A 21,517-nucleotide genomic window follows, 5' to 3' on the forward strand; every position below is an offset into this window, starting at 1 on the left:
CAATTTTGTGTAAAGAAATTGAATATATAAATATTTTTAAATCACTCAATTGTTTTAATCTCAGTGATTGCTCTCATCGGGTAGGTGTAGAAAATTAGATGTGGTAAAAAGGAGTTTGTAATGTTATTTTAGCTGTAGCAAGTTTGTGCTGAATCAAGAAATTATGTTTTCTTCTTTAAAATGATAGTAAGATCGTTTAATAGAGTAAGTAATGGACCAAAGGGCCAAATGAGCAAAATAACTACCAAAGGCGATCTAGGAGAAGGTCATGTGTGGTCACTTTACTGCTGATTGATTAAAGGTGTGAGTGAGCTATGATTTTAAATTCAGCAGAAAACCTCATTACACAAGAAATATTACGTGTCTGATAACTAATAATTTCCTTAATTTAAATTATTCTCAGTCTGGGTGACTAATCATAGTTCAAAGTATACCTGCTTTTAATTGTTCTTTTTGTTTGCTGTTGGTGTTTTTTTTTTCTTTTTCCAGTTGGACAACATATCCTTCAGCAATACTCATTACAATACCAATACCATCCTTCCACAGAGAAAAGCTGACCCTGTACTGAATAAGGGTTATTGGTTTAAGACCAGGGCTAAAACTAGATTAAAAAATGAATGTCGAAATTGTAATTAGTTTGAATTGTGTTAAATTTTCATGTCAAACTAGCTTCTGTTCATAGAGTTAACACCTTCAATGACCTCAAACTGTATATGAATGAAATGAAAATTTAAAATTTATCTGCAGTTTGAAATGCCACCACGGATCAGCCCGCTCAAAGATGCCAGTTATCATGTCACCTCAGGATGTGACAAGATATACAAACTAGAGGTGAAATATATCAATGCAGTGAAAGGTAAGACAATGTGATTTATTCTTTGATAATGCCCACTATATACAATCATTATCTGATGAGCATCTAATGCAAAATGTAAGGATAAACTAAATAGGCCGTGGATTGCAGCTTTTCTCAAATCAGCTACAATCTGTTAAGGTTTTAGACCACTATGAAGCGTTGATAGGTGTTGCTGGTCTGTTGAAGATAATTTTGCTGTCTTTTCAGGGCGTGGTATATTTGCAAAGTCTCCAATTTCCAAAGGAGAATTTGTTGTTGAGTATAGAGGAGATAGGATAACTGATTCACAATATCAGAGCAGAAGAAAACTGTACGCACCATCATGTCTGGCCTTCATGTTTGCATTTCGATGGAGAGGAGAAACATGGTGGTAAGACTGTACAATGTTCTATGCTACACTATCAATGTAAGGTGTTGAGATGGTGGTGATTTATTGTGACATTGCTTTTCCCCCTTGTATAATGTTTCCATTTTCTTAAGTATTGATGCATCAAGAGAAGATGGAACATTTGGGCGGCTAGTCAATGATGAACACAGGTCTCCGAACTGTAAGATGAAAAAAATTGAGGTGAATGGAAACCCACACCTTTGTTTGTTTGCACTGAACGACATAAAAGAGGGAGAAGAAATAACCTATGACTATGGAGGCGATGACTGCCCCTGGAGAACACAAGTATGTCATATTTTATAAAGAATGAGTATCATATGTAGATTATTCAGTGCTTACTTTAAATTGAATATACCTAAATAAACTGTCCTGTTCTGAGAAATTGCTGTCATTATCAAATGTGTCTTCACAGATGTCCAGCATCACATCTAACACCACAGAGGTGGACAACTCCCACCATTTCCCCCAGTCAGAAACTACGATGGATGGTGCCACTGGTCTCAACAGCACACCTCAACAGGTACATTCATCTGTGTCATTTTTCTTTTTATTATAAATATCTTATAGGATTTCTGTTGTTTTTTATCAAAGAAGAGAAGAAAGTTCTGTTGAATATGATGATAATCGGGTGTGAATCTGAACTTTCAGCAGTTTAATGTAAGGCATCTAGAAGGTCAGTGACTAGGGGATATTTATAGTAGATCTTCACCGGCTCCAAGGTTTTCTGACTCTTTAATTATAAGTATAATCTGAACACTTATAAGCTCCCCATAGCACACTTTCAATAAGTTTCTGAATAACACAGAGGCAATCAGACACATCTAGTCCCCACAAGGAACTTTACACATGGAGTGTGATAGGTCCACACAAATCCAGGTTCATACAAGATGTGTGTTTTATGTTGATTTTTTGAGTATTTTTGTAGAGTTGAACATTTTGAAAATATTGTACTGTTCTTCAACATAAGTGTCATTATCAAATGTGTCTTTACAGGTGTCCAGCATCACATCTAACACAACAGAGGTGGACAACTCCCTCCCTTTTCCCCAATTGTACACTCAGATGGATGGTGCCACTGGTCTGATCAGTGCATCTCAACAGGTACTGTCATATTTGTCACTCTACTTGTTCTTATATGCATCCTTGATTAGTATTTGTGATGTGTTCATCATAGGGGAAGAGAAAGTAAAGTTATATATTATGGTTTATCTGGTGTGAATCTATACATTCAACAGTTAATGTAGGATATGTAGAAGGTCAGTGATTGGGGTTATTTATGGTAGGTCTTCACCTGCTCTGAGGTTTTCTGACCCTTTAATTATAAGTTTTATCAGAAAACGTAACGACGTCCCCATAGCACACTGTAAAAACGTTTACATTAAGGCACTTAGACACACCAATACCCTACATGGAACTTTACTCATGTAGGGTGAAATGTCCCCACAAAGCCTGTTTGATCTTAAATGTGTGTCTTAAGTTGATCATTTAGTATTTACATTAAGTTGAACATTTTGAAAATATTTTACTGTTCTTCAACATAGGTGTCATTATCAAATGTGTCTTTACAGATGTCCAGCATCACATCTAACACCACAGAGTTGGACAATCCCCACCATTTCCCCCAGTCATACACTCAAATGGATGGTGCCACTGGTCTGAACAGTGCACTTCAAGAGGTACTGTCTTATTTGTCACTCTACTTGTTGTTTTTATGTATCTTTGTTTAGTGTTTTGTTGTGTTTATCAAAGGAGAGAATAAATAAAGTTGACTGCAATGAAAATCTGAAGTTAATCTGAACATTCAGCAGTTTAATGTAAGGCATCTAGAAGGTCAGTGGCTGGGGGATATTTATGGTAGATCTACACCTGCTCTACGGTTTTCTGACTCTTTAATTATGAGTATCTTCTTAACAGTAATGATGTCCCCACAGCACACTTTCAATAAATTTCTGAGTTAACACGAAGGAACTTAGACACATCTAGTCCCCACCAGAAACTGAAGCATGGAATGTGAAAGGTCCCCACATAACCTGTTTAATCAAGGATGTGTGTCTCATGCTGATTTTGGGGGAAATTTTCACTTAGTTGAAAATTTTGAAAATATTGTCCTGTTCTTCAACATAGGTGTCATTATTAAATGTGTCTTCACAGATGTCCAGCATCACATCTAATACCATAGAGGTGGACAACTCCCACCATTTCCACCAGTCAGACACTCAGATAGATGGTGCCAATGGTCTCAACAGCACACCTCACGTGGTACTTTCATCGGCTCACTGTTCTTTTTATTTTGAGTATCTTTTTCTAGTAATTTTGTTGTGTTCATCAAAGGAGATGAGAAAGTTCTGTTAAACATGATGGTTTTCTAGTGTGAATCTGTACATTCAGTGGTTTAGTGTAAGGTATGTAGAAGGTCAGTGGCTGGGGGATACTTATTGTAGATCTTTGCCTGCTCTAAGGTTTTCTGACTCTTTAATTATGAGCAACTTCTAATCACTTACGACATCCCCACAGCACACTTTCAATAAGTTTCTGAGTAAACACGAAGGAACTTAGACACATCTAGTCCCCCACAAGAAACTGAAGCATGGAATGTGAAAGGTCCCCACAAAGCCTGTTTAATCAAGGATGTGTGTCTCATGCTGATTTTTGGGGAAATTTTCACTTAGTTGAAAATTTTGAAAATATTGTCCTGTTCTTCAAAATAAGTCTCATTTTTAAATGTGTCTTCACAGATGTCCAGCATCACATCTAACACCATAGAGGTGGACAACTCCCACCATTTCCCCCAGTCAGACACTCAGATAGATGGTGCCACTGGTCTCAACAGCACACCTCAACAGGTACTTTGATCTGTGTCATTGTTCTTTTTATTATAAATATCTTTTAGGATTTCTGTTGTGTTTATCAAAGGAGAGAAGAATGTTCTGTTAAATATGATGGTTTTCTAGTGTGAATCTGTACATTCAGTGGTTTAGTGTAAGGTAGGTAGAAGGTCAGTGGCTGGGGGATACTTATTGAAGATCTTCACCTGCTCTAAGGTTTTCTTACTCTTTAATTATGAGTATCTTCTGAACACTTACGACGTCCCCACAGCACACTTTCAATAAGTTTTTGAGTAAACATGAAACACTTTGACACAGCTAGTCCCCACAAGGAACTTTACACATGGAGTGTGAAAGGTCCCCACAAAGCCTGTTTAATCAAGGATGTGTGTCTCACGCAAATTATTCAGTATTATACTAAAATTGAAAATTTTGAAAATATTGTCCTGTTCTTCAACATAAGTCTCATTATCAAATGTGTCTTCACAGATGTCCAGCATCACATCTAACACCATAGAGGTGGATAACTCCCACCATTTCCCCAAGTCAGACACTCAAATGGATGGTGCCAATGGTCTCAACAGCACACCTCAACAGGTACTTTAATCTGTGTCATTGTTCTTTTTATTATAAATATCTTTTAGGATTTCTGCTGTGTTTATCAAAGGAGAGAAGAATGTTCTGTTAAATATGATTGATACCTGGAGTAAATCTGTACATTCAGTGGTTTAGTGTAAGGTAGGTAGAAGGTCAGTGGCTGGGGGATACTTATTGAAGATCTTCCCCTGCTCTAAGGTTTTCTGACTCTTTATTTATGAGTAACTTCCAATCACTTACGACATCCCCACAGCACACTTTCAATAAGTTTCTGAGTAAACACGAAGGAACTTAGACACATCTAGTCCCCCACAAGAAACTGAAGCATGGAATGTGAAAGGTCCCCACAAAGCCTGTTTAATCAAGGATGTGTGTCTCATGCTGATTTTTGGGGAAATTTTCACTTAGTTGAAAATTTTGAAAATATTGTCCTGTTCTTCAAAATAAGTCTCATTTTTAAATGTGTCTTCACAGATGTCCAGCATCACATCTAACACCATAGAGGTGGACAACTCCCACCATTTCCCCCAGTCAGACACTCAGATAGATGGTGCCACTGGTCTCAACAGCACACCTCAACAGGTACTTTGATCTGTGTCATTGTTCTTTTTATTATAAATATCTTTTAGGATTTCTGTTGTGTTTATCAAAGGAGAGAAGAATGTTCTGTTAAATATGATGGTTTTCTAGTGTGAATCTGTACATTCAGTGGTTTAGTGTAAGGTATGTAGAAGGTCAGTGGCTGGGGGATACTTATTGAAGATCTTCACCTGCTCTAAGGTTTTCTGACTCTTTATTTATGAGTAACTTCCAATCACTTACGACGTCCCCACAGCACACTTTCAATAAGTTTTTGAGTAAACATGAAACACTTTGACACAGCTAGTCCCCACAAGGAACTTTACACATGGAGTGTGAAAGGTCCCCACAAAGCCTGTTTAATCAAGGATGTGTGTCTCACGCAAATTATTCAGTATTATACTAAAACTGAAAATTTTGAAAATATTGTCCTGTTCTTCAAAATAAGTCTCATTATTAAATGTGTCTTCACAGATGTCCAGCATCACATCTAACACCATAGAGGTGGACAACTCCCACCATTTCCCCCAGTCAGACACTCAGATAGATGGTGCCACTGGTCTCAACAGCACACCTCAACAGGTACTTTGATCTGTGTCATTGTTCTTTTTATTATAAATATCTTTTAGGATTTCTGTTGTGTTTATCAAAGGAGAGAAGAATGTTCTGTTAAATATGATGGTTTTCTAGTGTGAATCTGTACATTCAGTGGTTTAGTGTAAGGTATGTAGAAGGTCAGTGGCTGGGGGATACTTATTGAAGATCTTCACCTGCTCTAAGGTTTTCTGACTCTTTATTTATGAGTAACTTCCAATCACTTACGACGTCCCCACAGCACACTTTCAATAAGTTTTTGAGTAAACATGAAACACTTTGACACAGCTAGTCCCCACAAGGAACTTTACACATGGAGTGTGAAAGGTCCCCACAAAGCCTGTTTAATCAAGGATGTGTGTCTCACGCAAATTATTCAGTATTATACTAAAATTGAAAATTTTGAAAATATTGTCCTGTTCTTCAACATAAGTCTCATTATCAAATGTGTCTTCACAGATGTCCAGCATCACATCTAACACCATAGAGGTGGATAACTCCCACCATTTCCCCCAGTCAGACACTCAAATGGATGGTGCCAATGGTCTCAACAGCACACCTCAACAGGTACTTTAATCTGTGTCATTGTTCTTTTTATTATAAATATCTTTTAGGATTTCTGCTGTGTTTATCAAAGGAGAGAAGAATGTTCTGTTAAATATGATTGATACCTGGAGTAAATCTGTACATTCAGTGGTTTAGTGTAAGGTATGTAGAAGGTCAGTGGCTGGGGGATACTTATTGAAGATCTTCACCTGCTCTAAGGTTTTCTGACTCTTAAATATTGAGTATCTTCTGAACACTTACGACGTCCCCACAGCACACTTTTTATAAGTTTTTGAGTAAACACGAAACACTTAGATACAGCTAGTCCCCACATGGAACTTTACACTTGGAGTGTGAAAGGTCCCCACAAAGCCTGTTTAATCAAGGATGTGTGTCTCACGCAAATTATTCAGTATTATACTAAAATTGAACATTTTGAAAATATTGTCCTGTTCTTCAACATAAGTCTCATTATCAAATGTGTCTTCACAGATGTCCAGCATCACATCTAACACCATAGAGGTGGACAACTCCCACCATTTCCCCCAGTCAGACACTCAGATAGATGGTGCCACTGGTCTCAACAGCACACCTCAACAGGTACTTTGATCTGTGTCATTGTTCTTTTTATTATAAATATCTTTTAGGATTTCTGCTGTGTTTATCAAAGGAGAGAAGAATGTTCTGTTAAATATGATGGTTTTCTAGTGTGAATCTGTACATTCAGTGGTTTAGTGTAAGGTAGGTAGAAGGTCAGTGGCTGGGGGATACTTATTGAAGATCTTCACCTGCTCTAAGGTTTTCTGACTCTTTATTTATGAGTAACTTCTAATCACTTACGACGTCCCCACAGCACACATTCAATAAGTTTTTGAGTAAACATGAAACACTTTGACACAGCTAGTCCCCACAAGGAACTCTACACATGGAGTGTGAAAGGTCCCCACAAAGCCTGTTTAATCAAGGATGTGTGTCTCACGCAAATTATTCAGTATTATACTAAAATTGAACATTTTGAAAATATTGTCCTGTTCTTCAAAATAAGTCTCATTATTAAATGTGTCTTCACAGATGTCCAGCATCACATCTAACACCATAGAGGTGGACAACTCCCACCATTTCCCCCAGTCAGACACTCAGATAGATGGTGCCACTGGTCTCAACAGCACACCTCAACAGGTACTTTAATCTGTGTCATTGTTCTTTTTATTATAAATATCTTTTAGGATTTCTGCTGTGTTTATCAAAGGAGAGAAGAATGTTCTGTTAAATATGATTGATACCTGGAGTAAATCTGTACATTCAGTGGTTTAGTGTAAGGTATGTAGAAGGTCAGTGGCTGGGGGATATTGATGGTAGATCTTCACCTGCTCTAAGGTTTTCTGACTCTTAAATATTGAGTATCTTCTAATCACTTACGACGTCCCCACAGCACACTTTCAATAAGTTTCTGAGTAAACACGAAGGAACTTAGACACATCTAGTCCCCACAAGAAACTGAAGCATGGAATGTGAAAGGTCCCCACAAAGCCTGTTTAATCAAGGATGTGTGTCTCACGCAAATTATTCAGTATTATACTAAAATTGAACATTTTGAAAATATTGTCCTGTTCTTCAAAATAAGTCTCATTATTAAATGTGTCTTCACAGATGTCCAGCATCACATCTAACACCATAGAGGTGGACAACTCCCACCATTTCCCCCAGTCAGACACTCAGATAGATGGTGCCAATGGTCTCAACAGCACACCTCAACAGGTACTTTGATCTGTGTCATTGTTCTTTTTATTATAAATATCTTTTAGGATTTCTGCTGTGTTTATCAAAGGAGAGAAGAATGTCCTGTTAAATATGATTGATACCTGGAGTAAATCTGTACATTCAGTGGTTTAGTGTAAGGTATGTAGAAGGTCAGTGGCTGGGGGATATTGATGGTAGATCTTCACCTGCTCTAAGGTTTTCTGACTCTTAAATATTGAGTATCTTCTGAACACTTACGACGTCCCCACAGCACACTTCCAATAAGTTTTTGAGTAAACATGAAACACTTAGATACAGCTAGTCCCCACAAGGAACTTTACACTTAGAGTGTGAAGGGTCCCCACAAAGCCTGTTTAATCAAGGATGTGTTCTTATGTTGATTTTTTTTTTTGGAATTTTCACTTATTTGAAAATTTTGAAAATATTGTCCTGTTCTTCAACATAAGTCTCATTATCAAATGTGTCTTCACAGATGTCCAGCATCACATCTAACACCATAGAGGTGGATAACTCCCACCATTTCCCCCAGTCAGACACTCAAATGGATGGTGCCAATGGTCTCAACAGCACACCTCAACAGGTACTTTAATCTGTGTCATTGTTCTTTTTATTATAAATATCTTTTAGGATTTCTGCTGTGTTTATCAAAGGAGAGAAGAATGTTCTGTTAAATATGATTGAAACCTGGAGTAAATCTGTACATTTAGTGGTTTAGTGTAAGGTATGTAGAAGGTCAGTGGCTGGGGGATATTGATGGTAGATCTTCACCTGCTCTAAGGTTTTCTGACTCTTAAATATTGAGTATCTTCTGAACACTTACGACGTCCCCACAGCACACTTTCAATAAGTTTTTGAGTAAACACGAAACACTTAGATACAGCTAGTCCCCACAAGGAACTTTACTCATGGAGTGTGATAGGTCCCCACAAAGCCTGTTTAATCAAGGATGTGTTCTTATGTTGATTTTTTTTTGGAATTTTCACTTAGTTGAAAATTTTGAAAATATTGTCCTGTTCTTCAACATAAGTCTCATTATCAAATGTGTCTTCACAGATGTCCAGCATCACATCTAACACCATAGAGGTGGACAACCCCCACCATTTCCCCCAGTCAGACACTCAAATGGATGGTGCCAATGGTCTTAACAGCAGACCGCAACAGGTACTTTAATCTGTGTCATTGTTCTTTTTATTATAAATATCTTTTAGGATTTCTGCTGTGTTTATCAAAGGAGAGAAGAATGTTCTGTTAAATATGATTGATACCTGGAGTTAATCTGTACATTCAGTGGTTTAGTGTAAGGTATGTAGAAGGTCAGTGGCTGGGGGATATTGATGGTAGATCTTCACCTGCTCGAAGGTTTTCTGACTCTTAAATATTGAGTATCTTCTGAACACTTACGAAGTCCCCACAGCACACTTTCAATAAGTTTCTGAGTAAACACGAAACACTTTGACACAGCTAGTCCCCACAAGGAACTTTACACTTGGAGTGTGAAAGGTCCCCACAAAGCCTGTTTAATCAAGAATGTGTGTCCCATGCAAATTAGTCAGTATTATACTAAAATTGAAAATTTTGAAAATATTGTCCTGTTCTTCAACATAAGTCTCATTATCAAATGTGTCTTCACAGATGTCCAGCATCACATCTAACACCATAGAGGTGGACAACCCCCACCATTTCCCCCAGTCAGACACTCAAATGGATGGTGCCAATGGTCTCAACAGTACATCTCAACAGGTACTTTCATCGGCATCACTTTTCTTTTTATTTTGAGAATCTTTTAGTATTTGTGTTAAATGAGTTAATGGAAAGGATAAAGTTTCGTAAAATATGATTGATAACTGGAGTTAATCTGTACATTCAGTGGTTTAGTGTAAGGTATGTAGAAGGTCAGTGGCTGGGCGATAGCCTACTTATTGTAGATCTTCACCTGCTCTTAGGTTTTCTGACTCTTTGATTATATGTATAATCTGAACAATAACAGTTTCCCTTTGCTCTCTCACTCTCTCTCTCTCAGCTTGGCTGGCCAGGCAGAAATTAGTTACTATTTTATGTCTTCAAGTAGTTTGAATCATTGTTCATTCTACATATACATATATTTATTCATCTTTCTGTTTTACAGATGGTGACGTATCAAAAGGATAACGAGATTTTTGTACCCCGACTTAGACGGACTAAAAGTGTCATCGTAAGTTTTTTATTAGAGTGATAAAAATCAAGAATAATGAATGTGTTACACTGTGCAGTCGAAGAGTTTGATATTATGTTAACACCAAAAAGAAGCATATTGTCACATATACTTAATCTTCTAAATTAAAGGGGAAAAGACATTCATAACTGATCTTTTGATCTTCAGTTCAGTTGTTGACTCTATTTCTCACTTCCTTTTTCAGATGAAAGACACAAATCTTGATGATTCTGGTGAACTGTATGATTCTACCTCATTGAGTGAAGATGAATACATTCCAGATACTACAAGCAGAAGTGACACCGAAGATGATGCTCCGCTGCAACCGAAAAAAAAGCTTATAAGTTATATTGATAGTATATTTGATGACTCCAACTCCCTGAGTATCCCTGAAGTTGACAGTCCCCCTCAAGTTGACAGCACAATGCCAGACAACATGATCCTTCCACCTGAAGCCACTGGAGCAGAAGAAGAACCCTGTTCAAGTCAAAACATAAATGACACGATAGTTGTTAGTGCATGCCAAAAAAAAGATGGGAAAAGAGTGTACAACAAAAGACATTATTGTTTGTACTGCTCTAAGCCTTATGCTAAGATGGCAAGGCATCTGGAGAGTGCACATAAATCGAAACCTGATGTTGCTAAAGCGCTAAGCTTTACAAAGGGTTCCAACGAGAGAAAAAGACAACTCCATTATATTCGCAACAAAGGAAACTTTGCACACAATGCTGCTGTTATGGAGACAGGAAAGGGGGAACTGGTAGCATCAAAACGACGAAATGTAGAGGCACTGGGAAAGGACTTCATGCACTGTGCACATTGTCAGGGACTTTTCACAAGAAAGGTCCTGTGGCGACACATGCGAAGTTGTAAACTTAAACCTGGGTCAGTCGCCCCCAAACCAGGAAAGAACCGTGTACAGTCTATGTGTAAATACACAGGACCTGTGCCTTCACACATTAAAAAAGAACTGTGGGAAGTAATCAGTGGCATGAATCCTGACCCAATCACTGACATCATACAACATGATCGAGTCATTATTGATATTGGGCAGCATTTGTTAAATAAAGGTGGCCCATCTGACAAGAACAAACAGAATGTGCGAGAGAAGATGCGAGAACTGGGTAGGCTGATTCAGAGTGCAAGGAGAGTCACCACCTTAAAAACAATGGAGGCTCTCATCAATCCGAAGAACTACATGGAGACTGTCAAAGCCGTCAAGTTTACATGTGGGTTTGAAAGTGACACAAGCAGGTTCTTGATTCCATCACTAGCACTTAAACTTGGAAATGCTCTGGTAAAAGTTTGCAGACTATTAAAAGCTCAGGGTTTAATCTCAAACAACAAAGAGCTTGTGAAGAATGCCAGTGAGTTTCTTGATGTCCATGAGGAAAAGTGGAACGAGATGATCTCAGCTACAGCTTTGAGGAACATCAGAGAAGCAAAATGGAATGTGCCCACTCTCATGCCCTTTACTGAGGATGTCCAGAAAATGCATGCCTATCTCAGTCAAATGCAAGATGAGTGGCACAAATCCCTGTCTGAAAGTCCCTCTACCAAAGCCTGGATTGTGCTGGCAAAGGTGTGTCTGGCCCAGATCATTCTCTTCAACCGTCGCAGGGAAGGAGAAGTAGCAAGCATGCCCCTATCTGCGTTTTTAACAAGAGACTCCACTGATCCACACGAGGATGTGGACTGGGCCCTCTCTGAAGTGGAAAAAAAACTCTGCAGACACTTCTCAAGGATTGTGATCAGGGGAAAACGTGGTCGGCCAGTCCCAGTTCTTCTGACTTCAAAAATGCTGTGTGTGTTGGAACTCCTTGTTGAGCAGAGAGAGGCTTGTGGGGTTCTAAAAGACAATGGTTATATGTTTGCGAGACCAGGAGCCATGACACATTTCCGAGGTTCAGACTGCCTTCGTGGTTTTGCAAAGGAATGTGGGGCAAAGTGTCCCAAGTCACTGACATCTACCAGACTGCGGAAGCATGCCGCAACCCTTTCAACAGTGCTGAACATGACAAACACAGAGATGGACCAGCTAGCCAACTTTCTTGGCCATGACATAAGAATCCACCGAGAGTTCTATCGGCTCCCTGAGAAAACCCTTCAGCTTGCAAAGATCAGCAAAGTTCTGATGGCACTTGAGCAAGGACGATTAGCTGAATATCATGGGAAGAACTTGGATGAAATTGGGATAGACCCAGATGGTATGTTATTTTATTTAACTGTTTTTTTCTGTATTTACCAGATGGTTTGGTCACATTGGTAGTATATACTTTGTTTGCCTCCCACAGAAAAAGCTCTGGACAGCGAAGAAGACAATGGAAGCGTCGAGGAGGGAAACTTTTCTACTGTTGATGGTATATCTTGTCAGTAAACTACTGTCAAAATACTAGTTATCCTTTATTCTAATATTCCAGGTGTTTTCAAACTCTCTGGCATATCCTTTGATGATAAAAAAATCCACTAATCAAAAAGTATGCAAGTTGAATTTAATGAACTGGATGCCTGGTCAAGAGTATTAGCAAACGTAATCTGCCCTTCATAAATTATATACAGTATAAAGAAAAGCATTCACTCCCATGGATGTTTCCCCTTTTATTGCTTTTATAAATGAAATCATGTTTGATGTAATTTGTTTTTTAGTAAATGCACCTCGCTGCAATTTCACCGTATTTGTCTTTGCAAAACTGCTTAAGCTCTGTCAGATTGCACAGCGTGAACAGTCACTAATTCTCTATCGGACTGATGTCTTTATAAATGCAGTAAAAGAGAAGAACATCATGGGTGTTGTCACCCCAGAGTTTCTGTGTAAGACTCAATGTACTGACCTTATTTTCTTGCTTTAAGATAACAGGGCTTTACTCTTTGGTTAGCTAGCAAAAATACTTGTCAACTCAATTTTACATTTATAGTAGGTCCTTTAATGTCTAGTTAGTTTTCACCTAAGGTATATATCTTTTTGAAGATGATGAATTTTAAATGTGGTCCATAGAACCATCAGCAGAGGAGACACTTCCTCCAACTGAGGGGGGTGAAATGCAGCTACCAACATGCAAGAGACGCAAACCACCATCATCAGATGATGAGATGCCTTCAAGTAGTGCTATGGAGCCTTTCCCCAAAGGTGAGCTCTTTTCATATTTCTCTTTTGTCTTTTGGTAGTCTGCTTCTTTTTGAATGCCTTCATCTTTTTGTATTCTTTTTTCCAATGTTAAACAATAAATTTGTGTATTTTTACTGACAATGTCATCAATATTGCTTCTCTGTCGAGGCTAAATTAACTGTTAAAGTAGACATTTGTTTTTGAAACCTAGGCCCGATTTACTTGCTGGCTGTTACCTTTGGAGATTTTGTCTGAGCATCTCAAATTTTTTCGGCTATTTTTGCACAGAAATGTCAAGATCATATTGCTCAGAAACATACCCTTAGTTCTCGATAGTGTGTAACTAGTAACACTAACTTTGGTTATAACTCAAACTTTGATAATAACTAGCCCCTAGAAAACCAAACATAACCTGGGTGCTTAAGAATAAAAACAAACAAAAGGTTTTAAAAATACTTATGGCTTATAAATGATCTTAATCATCTTCTTTTAGTTAGTAATTATTTAAGTGCAAGGAAAAAAATGCTCAAACTGGTGTTTGACTGGAAGTGTATTCATAGGTGCAAATAATTTGACTTGAACGACAAATGCTGGCACACACTGAAAACTTCTCGTCTTTTCAACCAAAAATTTTATTTTCTGATCACCTCAAGGTAGAGCTACCCAGAAGAAGAAAAAGAAGAAGATGCCTTGGCAAAAGACAGAGGTGCAGGCAGTGGAAAGACACATGAATAGATTCATCAAATCCTGTATTGTTCCAGCCAAGAGTGACTGTGAGAAGTGTTTAAGGGCTGAACCAGAAGCCCTCAAAAACCGGGACTGGCAGAACCTGAAATTCTACGTCTACAACCGAATTACAGCTTTCAAGAGGAAAGTGCAGCGTAAATAGTTTGAGGATGACCATCCCTCTGGTAGGAAAGTTTTTGTTGACGTTCACATTTTCAGCAAAAAACATTGAAAAGGTTGAGTGAACATTATGCTACCTCATTTTGCATTGCATTGTTATATTCTGAAGTGCTATTAATAGCCAAACATTTGAGTCATTTGGAAAGGAGCACATGTTATGGTTGTTACCAGTTATCTCTCTCTCTCTCTCTCCCCTCTCTCTCACTCTTTCTCTCTCTCTCACTTTCTATCTCCCTCTCTCAATCTTTCTCTCTCTCACTCTCTCTCTCACTTATTTTCCCTCTCTCTCACTCTCTCTCACTTCTTTCCTTTCTCTCACTCTCTCTCCCGCTCTCTCTCTTTCTTGCACTCTCTTTTATATTTTATATTTGAGTTATGTGTGTGTATATATATACACAAAGATATGTTGTTGGGTTCATTTCTGGAGTTGAAGACATTAAAAATTGAATTCTGGAGTCGATATGTGAGTCTAATATCTTGAAGTGTATTTAGTACTAGAAGTAGTAGTAGTACTAGTATTTTTGTTGGATTGGTACTAAGTGTCAGATATTTGAGAGTAGTTAGCTGTTGCTACATGGTTGACGGCAATTAAAAATGTAATAAAATAGTTGTGGCTGAGTGAGAATGAAGAAATACTACCTGTAACAGCCATGTTTAATTTATATATTTTGTACATGACTAAAGATAGCCTTCCACTGCTTTATTTCTAAATAATCAATTTAATGACTTAGATATTTCTATCAAACCTAGGGGTATCAATTAATCAAATATAAATTCTGTTGTGCTTTGAAGATTTTAACATACAGAGCAATAGGTTCTCTTTCCAGGAGTGGTACTTTGCATCACTGGAACCTTTTTCAGGCCTCAAGCTTCACATAGTATTTTCATTGAACATCTAAACTGAGTTGAATTTAAAATTTTGGACAGTTATTGATGCATTATGAATTTTTCCTATATTTCTACTCATATAAACCTTAGGATTAAACCTATTTTAACAGATGCAATAATCACTATAATAACTCCACTAACCTATAAAAACCTAAACTATTATTACTGTATATAGATGTATGGCACTGGAAATACACTTATGGCTAAGTCCCCACTAGTCATATGCAAATGTGTGTGAATTATGCAAATAATTATTTAAATTCGTCCCCATATACCACATTTGGTTGATTTCTCATATGTCCCCACTGGGGATGGGGAAAACATCACCTCCTCACTTTGGGTATTTGAAGTCGTGTATGAGCTAACAGGGCAATGATTGGTGCACCTAATTTTTTCCACTCCTCTAGAGCCTGTAGAAAGGGTGGTCCCCGCAAGTGAGGATCTGAATATTGGTCCCCATCCAGCATGTAAACCAGTATGTGTGTGTGTGTGTGTGTGTGTGTGTGTGTGTGTGTGTTACCTGTGTGTGTGTGTTACCTGTGTGTGAGCGTGTGTGTCGGGTCAGGTCCTGCAGAGACCAGAACCTCTTGTCGCAGACTTTACAGATCTTCTTCCTCTTGTCGACTCTTCCTCCCTCTAAACTCTTTGGTTCTGATGCCTCCTCTTCACTCCTCTCCTCCTTCTCTTTCTCCTCCTCCTCAGACTCCCCACTCTCTCCTCCTCTCTCTCCTCCCTCTTCCTCCTCCTCCATCTCCATCTCCTTCTGCTCCTCCTCTTTCTCCTCCTCCTTCTCTTCTGTCTGTTTTGCTGCATCCTCTGCTGCCTCCTCTTTTCCAGATGTGTTCTCCTCCCCCGGCACAGGAGTCGGCGTCTCCTCAGAGAGATGCGCCCTCTCGTGGCGGGCGAGGGTGGTGGCGTATCGGAAGCTCTTCTTGCAGACTCGGCAGACGTGTTTGTACTCCGGCTGCTGCTTTGCTGCGGGGCTGCTGGACGAGGAGGAGGAGGTGGTTTTCTCCTTCTCTTGGCTCTCTGGTGCTACTTGAGGAGTAGAGGTAGAGGATGAGGAGGAAGCAGAGGAGGAAGAGGGCTGCGGGGGCTGTTCTTCCTGAGCGGGGGCGGACGACGGGGAGAGCTTAAAGTCGATGAGCTTTTTGCCGAAGTTAAGGTCCAAACTTTTGTTGCTGTTGCAGTCATCGTCGTCTGCGCTCTCCGCCTGCAGGAGAGACGACAGGAGATGAAACAAGCGCTCCCTCTAAGTTCAAAACTTTAGGAATTTAATGCAGTGAGTTTAACTTCTCTGAAAGTTTAAAGATTACAGAATCAAGACGACAAGATGTAAAATACGTGAAGTATTCATTGATAAAAAAAACAAAGGTAAGGTCATATCAGTTTCACATCAAACAGTTTTTAATCTTTTTTGTTTAGACTTTTTATTTTTATATAAAGTTTAGTTTAAATTTTTTTTAGGTATGGTCTCTAGTTTGGTTTAGTTTTAATTATTTGAAAGTCTTAGTTTTAGTTTAGTTTTAACTGGTCCCAGTATTAGTTTAAGTCTTAATGTAGTAGTTGATAGTTTTCAGGGGCAATATAAAAAAAAAAGTCAGATAAAAAATTTTAAAATTTTATCCATTATATATATCCATAATAAATTTACTTTTTATCTTTATTTTGTTAAATTTTTTAAACTCACAATTTTTTTTGCACCACTTTTTCTTTCTTAAATTTTCGTTAACTAAATTAAATTTGCTCAGGATGTCCAGGTTTTCTTTAAAACCTGAGTTAAAGCGACAGACAGACACTAACCTTGGTGCTGCTGCTCTGTGGAGGCTGTTTTCCTGCAGCTGTTCTGGTCTCTGCTGCCCCCTGCTGGTCCGGCTGCTCTGTTGCGTTTGTCTCCTGCTGCTCTGGTGTGCAACCTGCAGAGAAACATCCAATCATCAGTTTCATCATGTAAAACACATGGACATAAATAAGTTCGAGTGTTTTTTCATCACACATTTACATTTGTCCATTTTTGTGGTTTCAGTGTATTAGGGAAAAAAATCTCAAGAAAAAGAAGCAATAACTTTTCTTGAGCATAAAGTTAATTTCAAGTTCTTCAATCTAGATAACATACACTGCTCAAAAAATAAAGGGAACACTAAAATAACACATCCTAGATCTGAATGAATGAAATATTCTTACAACAAAATCACACAAAAATTATCAACAGAAATCAAATTTGTTAACCCATGGAGGTCTGGATTTGGAGTCACACTCAGAATGTAAGTGGAAAAACACACTACAGGATGATCCAACTTTGATGTAATGTCCTTAAAACAAGTCAAAATGAGGCTCAGTCGTGTGTATGACCTCCCTACAAAGCCTGGGATCTCCCCCCAGACCTGGACTAAAGCATCCACCAACTCCTGGACAGTCTGTGGTGCAATGTGGCATTGGTGGATGGAGCGAGACATGATGTCCCAGATGTGCTCAGTTGGATTCAGGTCTAGGGAACGGGCGGGCCAGTCCATAGCATCAATGCTTTTATCTTTCAGGAACTGCTGGCACACTCCATCCTCATCAACTCTAGCATTGTCTTACATTCGGAGGAACCCAGAGCCAACCGCACCATCATATGGTCTCATAAGGGGGTCTGAGGATCTCATCTCGGTACCTAAAGACAGTCAGGATACCTCTGGAGAGCACATGGAGTCTGTTTCTGACCCTTTGAGCAGACTCATGCACATTTGTGGTCTGCTGGAGCTCATTTTGCAGGGCTCTGGCTTTGCTCCTCCTATTCCTCCTTGCACAAAGGAAGAGGTAGTGGTCCTGCTGCTGGGTCGTTGCACTCCTACGGCCTCCTCTACCTCTCCTGATGTACTGGCGTGTCTCCTGGTAGCGCCTCCATGCTCTAGACACAGCAAACCTTCTTGCCACAGCTCGCATTGATGTGCCATCCTGGATGAGCTGCTCTACCTGAGCCACTTGTGTGAGTCGTAGACTCCGTCTTATGCTGCCACAAGAGTGAAAGCACCACCAGCTTTCAAAAGTGACCAAAACATCATCCAGAAAGCTCAGGAACTGAGAAATGGTCCTGCAAACCACTCCTTTTGCACAACATGTAAAACTGATCGTCAATCAGTGTTGCTTCCTGAATGGACAGTTTGATTTCACAGAAAGGTGATTGACTTGGAGTTACACTGTGTTGTTTAAGTGTTCCCTTTATTGTTTCGAGAGGTGTAAAATAGAGGTACAACTATTCAGTTATTCTAAAAGTGTTTTAATTCTCTGTCTGTGAAAATAAACCGGGGTTCAGATGACTCTTAAAATCTATTTCTTGGCAGATTTTTTTTCTTCTTTAACTGATTAAGAAAATAAAATCCCCCAAATTAAAACCTCATAATCAAAAGAAAACTTCAAAATTCAACAGATTATAAAAATATTAAACAAATTTCTTTTTAAACTTTAAAGTTGTCAAATTTTTACTCCAGTTTTTAATACTGACCATGATTTGTTTTATGGGAAGGGCTTTCTAACGGTGAACCCTCCCCTTCTTTCACAGGAGAGGCGGGGCTCTCACAGGCGGGGGCGGAGTCTTTCTCAGCAGGGGGAGGAGCAGTGCTCGAGCTTTTCGACTCTGACGCGAGCTGCTCCGTCTCTGATTGACTCTCTGTGCGAAAACACAACATGATGCGTCTGATTAGCATGACTTGAAACAACCGTGACAGTGAGAAGGATGAGTTTGTTGGATGTTTTATTAACCTGCGCTCTCATGTGAGCCCTCCTCTCCGTCTTTCTTGACCAGGGCGCCGTTGCGTCGCAGTGTTCGGTTTGTGACGCCGTGTTTCCTCAGCAGGTGGCGCTCACAGTTGGATTTGGTGGAGAAGAAGGCGTCACACTTCGGACAGGGGAACGGTTTTTGGCCTAAAGGAAGATGAAATGTTTGGATCAAGCGTCACATGAAGGAAACCTTTGTTGTGTGTGTGTGTGTGTGTGTGTGTGTTACCTGTGTGTGTCAGCATGTGTCTCTGCAGAGAGCTGGCCCAGGGGAACACTCGGGGGCAGAACGGACACGTCATCTTCTGCACAGAGTTGGAGTAGGCGTTCTTCTTTCCTTTGGACTGTGGCCCGACCGATGCTGCGACCACAGGTTTCACCTCCTCCTTCTCCTCGGCTCCTCCTGCTCGCTCCACGTCTGACAGGAAGCAGAGGTTTAGTCCATCTCTTCCTCTCCTTTTTCATCTTAAACAATGAATTTTTTTCTTTTCTTACCCGTCTTTGCTGCTAATTCGGTGGCTCCGGTCTGCAGGTATGTGCTGAACTTGTTGGCGTCTGTTGTGGCGAGCATTTTCTCCACGCTGGCAAATTCTCCGCTGGACTCCAGGTCGATGCTGCTGCCGGACGCTTTCTCCTTCAGAGCCAGAGCAACCGGCCTCTTCCTGGTTCGTTTTCTATTGGACGTAGAGAAGAAGAAGAAGCAAAATTCTGTGTTAGATTAATCAGAAACCCTCATCAGTGGCTCAAGAGCTCCCCTAGTGGTGGTAATGAGTAACTGCAACCCTTTTTTTTTTTTTTTAAATACTTAAAATGACTGCTCTTACCTGTTGGCTCCATCAGCTGCGTCGTCACTCTGAACCTCCGAAGCAGCAGCCGCCCCGGGTGCAGCTGCAGCAGACTCGCTCTGAGCGGCAGGTGGTTTCCCCTCCACGCCGGCGTCTCTCTTAAGCAGGTCTGGAGCTCCAGACACCGAATGGATGATCTGAGCGATGGACGCCAGAGGAGGCAGATCCTTGTTGGTAGATGATGGCGACGAGGAGGCGGTGGAGGCAGCCGGTTTAGGGAGCAGCGGTTTGAGGCGCTGAGCTCGGGTGGCGTTGGGGAGAGGAGCGGGAGGCGGGGTGGATCCAGGAGGGAGCTGGTAGCAGCCGAGCTGAGGGTGAGGATGAAGAGGAGGGAGGGAGGTGACGGTTTTCTCCTCCTTTGACAGAAGCTGCTGCTCCAAGCTGCTGCCGCTGTGCTCCGTCTTTATCTCCTTCCTCTCGCCGCCCGGCGCCTCCTTCCGCTGCCTCTTGCTGGGGATGGACAGGTCGATGGGCTGGTCGAGGCTGGAGCAGTCGAAAGTCGGCGAGATGTTCTCCAGTTTGACCCCAGGAGACCCCGATTGGCTGGTGCGACCTTTAGCGGAGAAGTCAAGCGGCTGGTCCAGTTCAGCAGGATAAACCGGGTCCTCCACCTTCACCGCCTGAACCGCCGTCTGCCCGACCCCGTTCAGCAGCACCTGAGACACGGCGGCAGCTCGGACCGGAGTGACGGTAGCGACAGACTGAGCGGCTGGTAAGAGCGTGGCGATGTGCTCCTCGATCTCCCTCTCCTGCACCTCAGGGTGCTGCTTCAGCAGGTGATGGATGCAGTTCCGTTTGGCGAGGAAGGCGGCTCCACAGCGCCGACACTCGAAGGGCTTCCTCTGACAGCCGTTATGCGTGCGCAGGTGGATCTGCAGCGCCCGGTAGCTCTTCAAATCCTCGCCACAGAACCTGCAGGTGGTCTCAGTGCCGACGCCGCCGGTCTCTGTGTCCACGGTGGTCGTGGTCGTGGTCGCGGCAGTGATAGCAGCAGCGATGTTCGCCGTGGTGGTGGAGGTGACGTACTTGATGTTCTTCTCGATGTCCTTCCTGGAGGTCTTGGCGTGTTTCTTCCTGAGGTGGCGCTCACAGTTGGCCTTGACGGTGAACGGGTAATGACAGACTCGGCAGACGTACGGCCGCTCGCCGCTGTGCGTGCGCAGGTGTCGGATCAACGTGGCTTTATCCGGCGCTACATAATCGCAGATGTTGCACTGATGAGGCAGGATGCCGAGGTGGAAGCGCATGTGAGCCTGCAGGACGCCGGAGAAGGCGAACACCTGGTCACAGAATCGGCACGGGAACGAGCCTTTAGCCGAGCCAGAGATGGCGCTGTTTCCTGCTTTGGCTCCTTGCTTCCTGCCCACTAGCCCCGCCTCCTCGTGCACAGCTGTGGTAGCGGCAGGTGGCGAGTCAGAATGAGGCGTGTCGCCCATACACTCTGCGTCCAGCTGGCCTCCGCTCGTGGACGATGAGGGCGTTTTGAAGAGGGAGGGGGTCGGCGGCGGCAGGCTGGGGCTGATGCAGCCCAGTGAGGCCTGCTGGGAGCTCTGGAGGGGCGGCGGGGTTGTGGCGGTGAGGCTGGAGCGAGGCGTGATGGGAGGTTTAGGCTTTAACGGAGGCATGGACTTCTGACTCTGGACCAGACCTGTGAGGGAGGAGGACACAGATTAATA

General features: G+C 41.2%; 1 protein-coding gene across 6 annotated transcripts in view; it reads right to left on the reverse strand.

The window, feature by feature from the left end:
• Positions 1-21,517, reverse strand: part of rreb1a (ras responsive element binding protein 1a) — an 86,845-nt gene that overhangs the window by 7,255 nt on the left and 58,073 nt on the right. For 5 of the 6 annotated variants that reach the window (XM_074693107.1, XM_074693105.1, XM_074693109.1 and 2 more), the window contains 7 exons: positions 19,821-21,489; positions 19,492-19,670; positions 19,226-19,414; positions 18,982-19,143; positions 18,725-18,889; positions 17,041-17,153; positions 15,775-16,453 (listed from right to left, as the gene is read on the reverse strand). In XM_074693107.1, coding sequence (XP_074549208.1) covers positions 15,775-16,453; positions 17,041-17,153; positions 18,725-18,889; positions 18,982-19,143; positions 19,226-19,414; positions 19,492-19,670; positions 19,821-21,489 — 3,156 coding nt within the window. The remainder of the gene's footprint in view (positions 1-15,774; positions 16,454-17,040; positions 17,154-18,724; positions 18,890-18,981; positions 19,144-19,225; positions 19,415-19,491; positions 19,671-19,820; positions 21,490-21,517) is intronic. The other variant, XM_074693106.1, reaches the window with a different exon arrangement.

This window comes from Halichoeres trimaculatus, unplaced genomic scaffold (assembly GCF_033239565.1).
Source record: "Halichoeres trimaculatus isolate MK-OKI-2021-1 unplaced genomic scaffold, fHalTri1.1 fHalTri1_scaffold_18, whole genome shotgun sequence".
Lineage (NCBI taxonomy): Eukaryota > Metazoa > Chordata > Actinopteri > Labriformes > Labridae > Halichoeres > Halichoeres trimaculatus.